Raw genomic sequence first — 15,723 nt, forward strand, 5'->3', positions numbered from 1 at the left:
ATACTAGACAAATATTAGTAGTATTGCTATAGCTACAGTAACATCGAAGCTAGCAGCAATGCGAACTTTGTACCGACTTCTATACTACAACGGCTGAAAAGAGCCAGGACAAAGTCTGATAAATAAGATATATTTTTAAACATAGAACAACTAAATTATTATTATTACTACAATCACGGTATCTTTTTAAAGCTGGAATAAAACCTGGAATCCATTAGCGATTATAAAGCAAAAGCAGTCACGTAAATCATTTTAAACAAAGATATTTCGAAATTCATGTTGACACTGGTAAATATTTTACACTGAAATAACGATCATCATAAAAAATAACCTCATCTGAGTTGATATAATCATAAGGTATCGTTACTTACTTTCTTTAACCAAACAATAATACCTTCAGTGGTTTGTCCTGATTTGTGAAATTAAAAAAAACCTAAAAATTCTAAATCAAGTAAGTAAAGTAAGCAACCCGGCCATAAATCTACAGAACCATAGTACGCTTGAAAAAGCAATAAAATATCAATATTTGGCTAATTTACTCTTCCTATACAATAGCAATAACTATTTTGATGTCGGTCCATATTTACAATAGATAGCAGCTGGAGGAAAACCGAGCACTTGTTTGCAAAGCACACAATCAGATCCAGAAGCAAACTATAAAGATATTATCAGTTGATTCTATAAAACAACGCATGGAAACTGCGCTACCTCACTTCAGCTACTGATTTTAAGTATGCCAGTGGTATTTAAAATTCGCCACATGGGCAATCGGTTTCAAAATTTTCGATACCCTTAAATCGTTGGTCAAAAATGGTGGCAATCAAGACGGATGTCGAAGCTCCAGCTGTTAAAGAAGACATACCACATGACCACCTGTACAAAGTGACCGGTTTATCGTCGACAAATTTAGAGAAATTGGCTCAAGGTATTTATAAAGGTCGTTTTAATTATAATCGGGAATATTCAGCAAGGTAAAACTTTCAATGGTAAATTCAATTGATTATTGAAGGATATATTTACATAGTGAGATTACACGTATTCTCATTAATTAAACATAGTTCAAAAATTAAATTTAACTAGCGGTTAATTTATGCGGCACATGTTTAATCTTATCATGTTATATTGAACAAATATTTAGTATTTTGTCTCCTGTCTTACAATTTAAGCGCTGTTATCGTTGTTATGCGCTATTATGAAATGAAAATAATTAGTGGTCTATAGTTCTACATTAATTTAGTATAAGCACAGAAGTATATCGTAATCATGAGTCATATGTTTTGTTTAACGCGCTACAATCTTTCAAAAACAAACATGTCAATGTTTTTCTTGGTGAAATAACTCAAGGGCAAGACATTAATGAGCTAACAATGTTTCGCGTTTCGTATAAAAATATGAAATCCTTATGTAACGGCTGTGATCATTTCTATTTAAATTAAAGACGTAACTATAAGACACAACTTCCCATAATCCTGTTACAGTTTTGATTATTTAACAAAACCTTTGTGTGGTGAACTCTAACATTTGGTCAGACATTTTGAAAATAAGGAAAATTAGTTATATTGCGCCGGCGCATCGATTATTCCAATAATACATGCGTCTCAAGTCGGTCTGCTTTAACCCGAAGATCTGGACTCTGGCCAAGTATTATCGCGGCCCTCTGAATCTGCAATGTCACTCAAATGTTTATGAGTCTTTGCAATTTGGTATATTTATGGATTAAAGGGCCTTGAGCAAAGTCAGTCATACAATATATTATACTCGTATTTGTGGTCTACACAATCTCACACAAGAATATATTAATGATGACATTAGCAAAATTTTGGTGACAGCGATCTCTCTAAACGGAGAATGGATAATTGTGCTGGGTTTATTCTGTGCTGTTAGTGTGTGCCAAAACACAAATGCACTCATTCTTCTCTTGCTTGTTTATTTTCTTAACATAAATATAAGTCTATTTCATTTCATTTCATTAAAAATTAATATTACAGTCTAATGGTTGTTACAATAGAAGAAATTGTCAATAGACTAAACAAAAATAGTAAAGTAAAGTAACAGCCTGTAAATTTCCCACTGCTGGGATAAGGCCTCCTCTTCCATTAAGGAGAGGGTTTGGAACATATTCCACCACGCTGTTCCAATGCGGGTTGATGGAATGCATATATGGCATAATTTCAATGAAATTAGACACACGCAGGTTTCCTCGCGATGTTTTCCTTCACCGCCGAGCACGAGATGAATTATAAACACAAATTAAGCACATAAAATAGTGGTGCTTGCTGGGTTTGAACCCTAAATCATCGGTTAATCGTTCTAACCTCTGGGCCATCTCAGCTCAACAAAAAAAAATAAGCTCAAATTAAATTTAGTAAAATGAATATATTTGATGCTTTTTAATGGAAAATTACATGGTTAACAAATTGCCAAAAAACTCATTCGTCTGTTTTATGTAACATTATAATAGAGTTAAGATTGATAGATATTTGGGTTGATTTACAAAAAGTTCACTGATCGACTTAGCGACTGAAAATTGAAAAACAATTTAGATCAAATAAACAACTTGTCAAATTTTAATACTTAAAAGCGGAATTCATACTAACGACCTCTCAACCAGAGGAATAACAGACACACGTCATAACAATTAAAAGTAGATATACAAAGTTAGCGTAGGTTAGGTAGCTCCGAATTTTCAAGAGTACAATGACCTCGAGATATCATTATTTAATAGAATAAATATAACTATATTGAAAACGTTTTGTTTATACAAAACAAAGTTGAAAATAGCTAATGAATAAATTATGCTGACGATGAATTGCAAAACGAATTCTCTGGACGAAAAGTTAATCTTCTCTTAATAATCTTTATTCAATTGATGGTAGCTTTGTCTGATCCGTTTGGGTAGGTACCCACTCATCAAGTATTCTACCGCCAAATAGCACCCAGATTTTTTGTGTTCTGGTTTGGAAGGTGAATGAGGTAGTGTAACTACAAGCACATGGGACATACCATCTTAGTTTCCAAGGTTGGTCACACATCGATGATGTAAGGAACGGTTAATATTTCTGACAACGCCATCGTCTATGGGCGGTGGTGATCACTTACCATTAGGTATTATACAGATAATAAACAAGTATTGAAATTATTCATTGATCTGCATACATTATACAATGTTAATTTCATTTTGAAATTACCATTGAGCTGAGATAGCCCAGTGGTTAGAACGCGTGAAGTGAACATCGTGAGGAAACCTGCATGTGTCTTATTTCATCGAAATTCTGCCACATGTGCATTCCACCACCCGCTTTGGAACAGCGTGGTGGAATATGTTCCAAACCCTCTCCTTAATGGAAGAGGAGGCCTTATCCCAGTAGTGGGAAATTTACAGGCTGTTACTTTACTTACTTTTTTTCTGATTTCTTTTAAATTCATACAGATTGTTTTAACTTCAGAGCCAGCATCTGACTTCGAAGAAGCGATCAGTGCTACTGGGTATGGCTGGTTCAACATATCTCTCATGCTCTGCACGCTGCCCGCGTTCTGGAGCGCCGTGTCTGTCACCAGTTCCTCTTCCTTCATCTACACGAGAGCCCAGTGTGATATGGAATTGAGACTCTTGGACATGGGCACCGTTACTGCCATGACTTATATAGGTTTGTTGTATTTTTTCTATATTAATATTATAAATGTGAAAGTAACTCTGTCTGCCTTTCACTATTTCACGACCAAACCACTGAACCGATTTTTTTGAGCAAAATTGAACTATATACAAGAAGGACATAAGGTACTTTTTGCCTAAAACATGAAAACCAACACCCTCAAACGCGAGCTAAGCGCGGGCGAATACTAGTATTTTTAATAAATAAACATTGGTCAAGTGTAAGGTCATAGCCAGACATTTGCAAACGAGGAGCAATCTATAGCCTTGTATAAGGTACAGCTAACTTTAACCTACATATTTAGTTGAAATAAGTGAATGTTTATTAGGAGTGAACTTCTAAGGATTATTTTTGTAAAAAAAATAAACAATCAGAAGCAATTTATAGTACTGCTGCAATCTAGAGCGAGATGTAGGAATAGTGTGTATATGATATCATACTACACATAATCTATGTGTACAACTGGCAGGTAAAGCCTTGTTCACAATGAGAGATAACAATTGACGTCATCACCTGATGTTACAGCATATAAGGGAACTTCGCAGAAAGGAGTAAATACACTAGCTTACTCATTTTTTAAATAATTATTTGGGGGGCGATCCTGGGTAGGCCGATTGGTATTGGAGGAGGCGTGGGTAGGCTTACTGGATAACCTCTCAGATAGAGATGCATAAAGTCAATTAAAATATGCCATAAACCGTCTGCAATTACAGCATATGGTATTATTCGTATTGATTATTGAAATATATCAAATATTTAAGTCCAGTCAAAATTCTGATACTGTTTCAGAAATATCCACCTAGATCTGAGAAGAAAGCTGAGTATTCTATTCTTTCAGTGTAATTATAAATAGTTTTTATTGCATAATAACTATATAAAACTCTCTCACAAATTAAAACATTCACAATTAAAATGCTTATCATTGCATAGCATAAAACAAAGTCGCTTACCGCTGTCTGTCCCTATGTACACTGAGATCTTTAAAAATACGCAATGGCTTCTGATGCCGTTTTCTTTAATAGTATATATAATAATGATTCGAGAGAAATGTGTTTGTATATAATACATAAATAATATTAATACAGACAATATAGTAAAGAACACTGATAAAAGTTTCTAATCTTATGTCGTAAATAAACAAATTCTATAAAATATTTAGTATGAGTATTGGAAATGTGCGAAACCGGGGCGGGTCACTAGTTTATAATATATCATATTATACTTTGCAAAAAAAGATAAGATGTGCAGTTGTTCGAGTGACTTGAAACTTAATTGGTACAACTTATAGTTTTCTTGACGCCCTGAGCGCCTACATAATTCATATTTACTTTCATTATTTTTTCGTAATGGACAAAAAGAATAACAACAAAATCGCAAGAATATTTGTGATAACTTCTGAACTGACCTTCAACTATGGCGGTCCCTATCAAAGGCTAGTGCAGACCCTTAAAATAGATTCATCATTATCATTGATGCAGAGCAATTGAAGAATTGTTCTAATTACTCCATATTGTCCGCGCACAACGCTGGACCGAAGCTAATTACGAGCATGGCAGAGTTGTCATTACAAAGACAATAAGTATGACTAGGTATAGTACGACACAACTTACATCGGTAAAAAACTACTACTGTCGAATTATACAACCAATAAAAAAAACTCCCTATCACGCCATTCAACGCTATAGATTCCCGCGTCAGTTCAAGTGTATGTCAATCGACGTGTCAAATTGACGAATATGTTAGGTCATATGATATTACAAGTTATTATGTTTCGTCACGGTAGCATGTGCAAGCGATCTACCGTGGCGCCCGCCGAAAGACGGAGAGGGTACCGCTGGTTTTTTAGTGGATAAACCCGGTGGACCTGGCGTCCAGGAAACCTATAACCTAACACACACTCCCAATTCCATCACGTAGAGGAAGCACGTAACGCGTTTTTCCAGCGAAAAAAAAAAGGGGGTGATCGGTTTTACGAATTTTGCCGATGCTGCAACTATGTTGTGTCTTACTATACCTTCCTAAATTAATCAAATATATAATGACTAACAAAGACATGTTCAAGCACAGAATAAATACATCAGGCTAAGATAATATTTGGTGTTTTACATACAAACAAGAGTCTTGATCAGAATCACCTTTAGAGTGATATTTGTGGTACGTTTTTGTTTATTTCTGGTAAACAAATGATGTACAGTTAATTTATTTTCTTTGTTTTGTTTTATAATGTTGGGACGAAGAGGTGTGTCGGAACATTATCTGATTACATTTCTTTACAATGTTGTATGTTATTGAAAGAAAAGTGACGGCAAAATACTTAGAATATGTAATTCTTAATCGAAATTGCGACGTACAATTTCGGACAATCACCTCTGAATTATCACGTGCTACGTATTTAGAGCTAAGATGACCCAGTGGTTAGAACGCGTGCATCTTAACCTATGATTGCGGGTTCAAATCCAGGCAAGCACCACTATATATATGTGCGTAATTTGTGATTATAATTCATCTCGTGCTCGGCGTTGAAGGAAAACATCGTAAGGAAACCTGCATGTGACTAATTCATCGAAATTCTGCTACACGTGCATTCCACCAACCCGCATTGGAACAGCGTGGTGGAATATCTTTCAAACCCTCTCCTTAATGGAAGAGGAGGCCTAAGTCCAGCCGTGGGTAATTTTCAGGCTGTTACTTTACTTTACTTTACTTTTATGTACTTGACTAATTTAAAAAAGGTATGTACGGCTTATGAAATATGATAAACTCGTGTTGACCGATTCTAAGAGGAGTCTAGTCTACACAGGACGTATTATTGGGTACAAGTGTGGCCGAAAACATAGTGTACTACCTATTTCTCTACTCTCGGAATAAATTCAGTTGCAGCAACAACAACTTTACGTGCTTTCCGAGGCAATGCATTGTTTACGTGTGAAATTCTCCTTCTCAGAATTTTTTCCTTTTTAGATTAGTCGGCGATTAAAGATAAATTTCCAGAATTTGTATTTATACTGACTTAAAATACTAATACCATCCGTGTACAGAACAACTCTCATATTCGCTTGCGTTCCTTTGAACAGTATCAACGGCTTAAGACAATGTTTTTCATCAACATTTATTGCCAACAATACCAATTGCCAATGAAGCTCAAAAGAGTAACAATACACCAGTATTCTAGTGTATTGTTTGCAATTATGGAGCTAGTCACCAGATTTGTTACATAATTGCTAACAATCTTGCGATCGATTGAATATTACAGAAATACGATTTCAAAGTAAGCACATAGTAATAATTTAACTTTCGAACGCAAATAGAGTTTAGTCTTGTTAATTACTTGCAACAAAGTTATATCTTACCAAATAACAAGTCTGCTGTTTGGTAATAAACTATTTACAATAACCAAGTGTTTTAAATAGATTGCCTAGGGTCTTTGAGTGCATAGATTACTTTGTAAGGGCAGGATCAAAATGAGGTAGAGATTTGTTGTTGTAGGTACCACCTTCTTGTTAGATATTCTACCGAAACAGCAGTACAGTAGTATTGTTCACGGGGGTCATAACATCTTAGTAACCAAGGTTACATGCCAATATGTATGCACGGTGGTGACCACTTACCATCAGGTAGCTTATCTGCCTGTCATCCACACCTACACCTCACCTCATCCTCATCTTGTCACCTCCTAAAAATTACATTATACACGACTTTTAATATGAAGCACGAGTTCATAATAATAATAGATAAATGAGCTATCTATATAATAGCTTTTTTGTGTTTTATGCACTTCTTCAGAAAATTCCGTGTTGCCTCAAATGAACAATTTTTTTCTTTTATTTCCATTAAAATCATATTCTTAGGTTGTTTTTTTTATAATACCATTTAAATCCTCACGCTTACCAAATCAAATTACGTGAATAAATTTAAAGAGCTTACGTTAATTTGTGCTATTTATTTAATTTTTGACTGGACTAGTAGTTATACTGCTAATCTTCATGGCCTATAAACATATTTTTTTAATATATTTTTTATAAAGGCATAATTTTCAGAACAAGACGAAACTATGAATCCATAAATATACTGTTAAATATAAAATCATTCGTTTTCCAGGTATGATATCTTCAGCGATGCTCTGGGGGTTCCTATCAGACACGCTCGGCCGGCGACAGTTCATGATCTGGGGCTTCTTTAGCTCTGGACTGGTGGAGGTGGCCGCTAGTTTGAGCCAGAACTTCACAATGCTGCTTATAACGCGGTTCTTCAGCGGCTTCTTGTGAGTATCGGTAATATGTAATATTAATTGTGTATCAAGATAGCTGCAGTGTGACAGCAGGCCAGTCTGAATTCCATTAAATACATATTGTACCACAAAACAGCAATACTAAGTATTGTGTGTTTCGAGTTTAACGGTGAGTTAGCCAGTGTAATTACAAGGGACATAATATCTTAGTATCAAAGGTTATTGGCAATATGAGAAACGATTAATATTTGTAACAATAGCAATGTCTAAGAGAAGTGGCTACCACTTTATGGCACTGCCACATTTGTCAGGGTGGTAGCTTCACTTAATTGTAAAATGACGATTCAAAAGTGCTTGCCTACTTGAATAAAGTTTATTTTGATTTTGATTTTGTAATTACATAAATCAGATCAAAATATACTTTATTCAAGTGGGCCTTTAGAGGCACTTTTGAATCGTCATTGAACCTAACACCGGCTAGGTTCTAGGTTACCAAATTTCACCGTGAATCTGTCTCTTACTACTTACTTACACTCACTCTTATAATGAGACCCAATCTGACGATACAGGTTGTAATCTAACGATTTTTTTTAATCTTACGGTGACAAGACGTTGGCGAGGGTCAACAAGTATCAGCTCCACGCTTTTTCATTACCTAAAGTAAATCTATCTGATACGATTTCAGGTTCAATGGTCCATTCGCAGTTCTATTAACATATCTCGCGGAGTTACACCGCACGGACCTGCGAGCACGTGTCCTGCTACTCACAGGCCTCTTCTTCACCATCGCTAACACCACTCTGCCGCTGCTGGCTTGGGCCATCATTACAAAGGACTGGGACTTTCCGCTCTTTGGAAATACCATTGGTAATATTTAAATAATATTTAGCTGGTATAATTTTGTATCTTATATGTCTATATTGGGATAGGCAATTTTCACACTTAACATCGCAACTTTTAAAGTATACGCGTTCAAATTAGCTTATCACCGAAAGTGAATTGTTACTTTTCACGAGAAATTGAGTAAAAAATAAGTTGTCAATTTTATTATTTATCTATTCAATGATTATTTCATTACATCCGTTGTGCTGTAAACAAATAAAACAGCTAAGTTCCTGTTAAAACATAGTAGTTTAACATTTATTTGTTAGTTATAACGTTTCTAACAATTTAAACACATTGTAACTCACTGTTAACAAGGTGTAATAATCTTAATTTGATATATGTACCGCGTGTACATACATATGCATTTATTATAAAGCCCTTAATTTAATATTACAAACATACACTCCAATTTTATTATACGTATATATCAGTATTTTGAATAGAAAGTTACAAGTTTTTTGTTTTGCAGTAATACATTCCTGGAACCTATTTCTCCTGGCTACAGCCATGGTACCTATCCTAACTGGTATCGCATTCATCTATCAGCCTGAAAGCCCCAAGTTCCTAATGTCTCGAGGCCGGAATAAGGAAGCCATGGAGGTCTTTCGAAAAATATACTCTCTAAATACTGGAAAACCACCAGAAACTTATCCGGTAAGGGATAGTGGAAATAGTCTTAGCCGTATAGCAAACGTTGCGTCACTATTATTAGTGAAAAATACTTACTTAATATTTAATACATAACTGTCATGACTTTACTGCCAAAAAATAAGATATATGATATTATAACATCTACCCGTTGTTTAGGTACTACCTATCACATAAATATTCTACCGCAAAACACCAATACGTAATATTGTTGTATTACAGTTTGAAGGGCGAGCTATTTTAGCCACAGGCTTAAGGGACATAACGACTTAGTTTCCATGGTCTAAGTCCCTGTTGAGTAATTTCTTACAGCTTAGATAATGTCTATGGCGATAGTGACCACTTACAATCATACGACTAGTGCCGTCTATAACCTATTGGAGACCCTGGGCATATTAGGAATATGACTAGATAAACAAGGTTATCGAGTTATCTTTATTAGAAATCACATATTTATATTATCCTTATTAATTTAATCTTAGAAGCCCTATCGATCGCGGGGCCTAGGGCACTTGCCCAGTGCCCAATGGGAAAGAGGAGTCTGCATACGACCCATTGTCTACTCACCTATACGAAATAATAAAAGAGAAAACACAAAGAAAATCGAAGTAAAAAATCTTTTCGTTCCAATTATTCATCACAATTAATATCTTTACTTCAAATACTTTTCTTCCAGATTAAAAAATTAGTAGAAGAAAGATCGGAGCAGCAGAGCCGTGGACTAGCGGCCTTAAGGGAGGGTGGTGCACAATTTGCCCCACTCTTTAAGCCACCCCACATAGGCTGGCTTTTGCTCATATGTTTGACTCACCTAGGGTGTATGTTTGGGTAAATATGTTATTTTTGTCACCGACGTAAACATATATTAAATTACCAAAGGAATAATTATTTCATTTAAATGAAAGCAAATGGGTAGACTGTCCTTCTAATGATAATTGTGAACCTTAAAACATATAAAATAGATGTTATGTCCCGATATGTGTTCCGGCAATACCAATGGCTCTCTTACCACATAAAGTAAACCACAGCGATATAGATTGCTGTTTTGCAGTAGAATAACTTGTGAGCTTCTCCTCCAAATTCGGCCTGTACAAAGCCCAAGCAAAAATTTTTTTCTATCAAAATGAAGACGCGTTTTTTTAAATATTGTTTATAATAGAAAATCATCAATTATTTATCATTCCTGTGTTAATAGGTTACGGAAGAGAATAGAAAGACCCTAGTATTATTAATATTTTTAAATTCGTATATTTGTAGGTACAAAGTAGTAGTTTGGTCATCATAAGCACTATTACTGTTTGTCTTTCTCATTGTAGTTATAAAATTTAAATGCCATTGTCCCTAAAGGTGCCTTAACTCAAAGGTCCAATCAGTCTATGGTTCCTTGTTCCAGGTCAAATACAATACGTCTTTGGTATCCACAATTGGCTGCCATGATAGGCTCCGATGGAACTGAAAGTCTGTGCTCTGCTATCGCCCCTAAACACGTGGAGGTGGAAGGTTGCCTGCCTACAGAAACGAATATGTTAACATATCTACAGACCGCCGTGGTCGGTGCTGGGTCGATGATCACGTATGGGATTGGTGGGGCGATGATAAACAGGTTCGTTTGATCAACTTATTATTTCCCATATCAAAGGACCCAATGAATGGAAGGTGACGTGTCAGACTGGAGGAAAACCGGAAGTACATTGCGATTAGCTGATGATGATGATGATGGTCAGTGGTTTCAAAACTTAGAGCACAATAATATAATATCTGTTCCATTAAAATGTTGATAGTTAATATGCAGCATTCCTCCATTCATGTTTTTCTACTAGAAACTTATTGTTCGTTACTCAAACACAAACAAACGACTGTAATTCCGAATAAGTCGTACGTATTTTTGGATAGAATATGAGATTTTTTCCATCAGGTACGATACAAAGCATTCGTTAGCTACGCGTTAGCGTACGCCTTACCCATACCTAATGATCAAATCTTGGATTATCGGTGAGGCGCTACAAAAAGTTTAATCAATTTTATGGAAAGGGTCAAAAGACTCCTTCCAAGCAATATTTGGGCAATCACCCAGGTCCACCTGGGCGTTTGTAATTAATTCGAGGCTGGTAACGTTTACGGCAGATTTACGAAAATGACCTGTGCGCTTCTGATGAAACACGACCATATGCTGAGCCAACAGCTCCAATTTAACATATCAGTAGAATAAGTTAGTTAGCTAGGAATGATATTTTCCCAATAATATGAGATTATCTGTAAGCTACGGTTATCAGTTGGTACATAAAATATATTAAGCTGAATGATTTTGTTTTAGATGCGGCAAAAGAAAGGTTTCCGGATTCTGTGGGATTTTAAGTGCGATTTTCATTATATCGTTACCATTCACCGGTAGCAGCGCTTTACCAATGGTCGCAATGGTCACCACCGCGATGGCAATCACCTCACTGTGTTCCGCATCTTTATCGAGCATCGCAGTTGATCTATTCCCTACCTCACTAAGGTACGCTTTATTCTATCTATATTCTAGTAAAATTTTGTTTATATATTATACCAACCACACTTTACAGCACCAAACACTTTACAGCCCAACAATATGTTGTCCTTTGTGCCTGCATTTAAACGGCTCACTCAAAATTGACCACCTCCATGGTCGAGTAGTGTGTGCACCGGTTTTCAAAGGTATGCCACTCCGAGGGTTCGATTCCCAGCTAAGTCGATGTAGAAAAAAGTTCATTACTTTTCTAAGTTGTGTTGGGTCTGGGTGTTTGTGGTACCGTCGTGACTTCTGAATTTATTCTATTCTATTCGATACCACAAGTGCTTTTGCTACTTACATTGGGATCAGAGTAATGTATGTGATGTCCAATATTTACTGATTAATTTCAACAGACACACAGATTAATTTGTAAAGGAATGCTGAAATTTAAATGATTCCCCATCCTCTCATTAGTTTTATTTAAAATATATCTATTAATAAATCAAATGGCATGAATGAGCTATTTTGCTATTTTACTCACGAAAGGTAAAAAAATGTAAAATAAAGGAAAATACCGACTAAAATGTTACAAACATATTACAGAGCAATGGCGATGACTACATTTTTAATGAGCGGTCGTGTCGGGACAATCTTAGGAACTGTCATTTTTCCCGCGCTCATTGACTTCGGCTGTCTGCCGCCATTTATAACTATAGGAGCAGTATTATCCCGTGAGTAACTTTTTTATTTACGTTTACTATCTTCATCACTATAATTTACGTCTGTGTTATACGATAATTCTGTGATTTATGAAATGGACGAACTGCCTTTATAAACCAATGCCAAATTTACTAGTTACAATATTTTATTAAACATTGTACCTATGTTGTTATTTTTAGTAAAGTTATACTTTATATTAGATCAGTAAGACATCCTTATAGGCTTCTTATTACAATAATAATTTATTATTGATAATAAAATCAAGAAGCAAAATGGAATTCATATCTTTTTTTTTTAATCATAATCTAGCTCTATCATAATTAAATACTTAACTTTAGTCTAAAACTCCTATACCATATTTTGTTCTTATATAGTGTGTTCGTATTTCACTAGATGGCGCTGTAATATATTCTTATCTATATTTCAGTATGCGGTATATCATGCTTCTTCCTACCAAACACAACACTGAAGAAATTGGAATGAAGCTGGTATTTGAAGAATTCTATCAAGAGTCAAATCAATTGTGATATATTGTGATTATATAGTGATCATTTTTTTATATAAGTATCCAAGACATTTTAGTATAGGATGATGTAAAGAAAACGAAGTGAAATAAAAATATTCCCTTTCTTTATTATAATTTATCGTATTCTAATCTCATTCATCTCAGTCAGACTCACAACTTAACAGTAAATCGGCGAATCATGGAGTACTGTCCCTATTTACAATATTTTACTTTATATATAGCCGAGAACGCATTTTTAACAATACATTTACAATAAAACCGAAAAATAATTTAGCTTGTTGAAATGTACATAAAATTCTTAGGTTAACAGTCAATTAACAGATTAAAAATACATACAAAAGTTTTTATACAGATTAAAAATAATTAAAATATCCGTGTTTTTTTTTTTCAATAACATATCGTTAAAAATGCTATCCCTTACTTTATTAAGGCGTTATATCAGTCTAATGTAATGACTAAACAGCGTTTACATTAAATAAATATGTACTTTTATTACTTATATTATCTGTGACGGATTATGCTGGGTGAGGCACTTGTGCTGAATACATAATTATTATATTTAGACCAGTTAATTATATTTTACATCATAATTACTTCTAATATTTAATAAAAAATAAATAATTGTGAATCTAAATTTGTTGATATCTGTAACAATTATATAAAAGCTAATTTTTGTGTTATACATAAATTGATTTCTAATTTATCTAAATAAAAAAAAAATTCTTCAATAGCTTGTTAGATAACATGAGTTTTATCTACAAAAATTGATAAATTAATAACAATTTAAATATTAGACGCAATGTCGCGTGACATTCGATTATGATCACAACAAAATTAAAAAAAACAGTTTTTAAAATATGAGTGTGTAATAATTCTGTAAACTGGCCTTTCCTATTCACCGATACACCCAGATAAGACAAAGCAAGATCGTTTAATAGACTAGACTTTAATCTTATTGTCAACTCCAATCGCTTTGTCCAAGCAGCACTCTTAAATTCGAGCTTTAATATTAAAACGTAATATGTATAATATAATTAATTACTTAATCGTATAGGTCAGTTAAATTGACTGAGTTACCCTACATAGATTTTGGATTATATTCATACATTCTGAATACAACGCAAGGCACAAAGTTTGTGTGTGGTTTTATTTTATATTACTAACTATAAAACGAAATAAGAAATTAACACGATTGCACTATCATTTTTTTTTTCATACGCATTTACACGTCAAATTGCAGATCTTTTAAATAACTAAACAAATTCTATGGATCGGCGTTGCTCCCACAGAGTTTTGAGATAATTCATAACCTTCCTTTACCGAAATCGATTAAAATGCTTATCGCACAGCCTTCTTCACGTTTAAACTCCGACTTGATACGAATTATGTCAAATTTTGTACAAAAAAAAAAAACAAAGAAAACTTATTTCTTAAATAATTACTCGCTAAAGGTAAGGCATAGTTCATAATTATAAATAGTTAATTACAAATATTTATAGTACATAATAAACTTTTATATACACAGTCTCGCGTAACTTAAAGCCGTGTTTTTTACATATTTATACATTTTAAAATTGTACAAATTGGACAATGGTACCATTCGTGAATTTAAAACAATTTTTAAAAGATATGGACGCGTTTGTCACAATATAAACTACGACGGAGTCATCATTATGATCGGAGAATTTCAACTTAATAAATTGCCTTTCCTTTGTTTTAATTTAGACAAATTTAAATGTCACTACCACAGATAATAAATATTTTGTGTAATGTCAGAATGATATCTTCAAAAAAGTTTTCATTGCAATTATTACATTTAAGCTTGAGAAATAAATAATTATTAATTGAAAACATAAATTTTCCTTCCCTTTTAATATTTAAAATTCATCCATTGAGTTAAATAATTTTTTTTTTAGAGAAATAAAACGTAATCAAAGTAATATTATCTATGGTAGTGACATTATAAAAAAAATGAATTTGACAATTTACTTATAAATAAAATAATTGTTCACACATTTTTGTTATATAATAATCCAATTCGATTTTTCTTTTGTTAAAAACATAATTTGGTCATTTTCTTCTATATCATATTCTGTAAATATATTGTCAAACATTTAGCAAATGCATTTTATTTTTGTTTTACAAACTTGTCTATTGGAATTATAATTTCCATATACATACTAAATTCACAGTAGTAATTTCCATATACATACTAAATTCACAGTAACATTGATCACTTTGATAAAATCAGTGATAATCATTGTATATGCACTAGAAGTAAGGATAAACTTATAACGCCAAGTTTCCGACTCCGCAAAGTCAATAGATCCTTCTTGGGGCAAGGTATCCGTTTCTATAATAAAATTCCGCAGAAATTTTTAACTTTGCCGTTTAGTAAATTCAAATCGTTTGTTAAAAATACATTGTTAGAAAAAGCATACTATTCGATACAAGATTTTGTAGATGATAAAAAAGCGTGGAGTTAATACCTGTTGACTTCCAAGCAGGATACATAAATTGAAATAATTGTATTTAATTAACATGACGTTGTATTTTTTAAATGTTAAAAAAGAGTAACTACTGAGTT

The 15,723-nt window shown here is 33.7% G+C and overlaps 1 protein-coding gene across 1 annotated transcript; it reads left to right on the plus strand.

Annotated features, from left to right (window-relative positions):
* Positions 1 to 675: 675 nt before the first annotated feature.
* LOC124535053 (synaptic vesicle glycoprotein 2A-like) lies at positions 676 to 15,322 on the plus strand. The gene is made up of 10 exons (XM_047111080.1): positions 676 to 925; positions 3,447 to 3,647; positions 7,752 to 7,914; positions 8,567 to 8,748; positions 9,236 to 9,420; positions 10,091 to 10,242; positions 10,808 to 11,017; positions 11,729 to 11,914; positions 12,494 to 12,621; positions 13,038 to 15,322. Exons 1-10 carry the CDS (start codon positions 811 to 813, stop codon positions 13,091 to 13,093), a joined length of 1,578 nt encoding a protein of 525 aa, XP_046967036.1. The 5' UTR covers positions 676 to 810; the 3' UTR covers positions 13,094 to 15,322.
* Positions 15,323 to 15,723: the final 401 nt, after the last annotated feature.

Source organism: Vanessa cardui, chromosome 14 (assembly GCF_905220365.1).
Source record: "Vanessa cardui chromosome 14, ilVanCard2.1, whole genome shotgun sequence".
NCBI classification, from domain to species: Eukaryota; Metazoa; Arthropoda; class Insecta; order Lepidoptera; family Nymphalidae; genus Vanessa; species Vanessa cardui.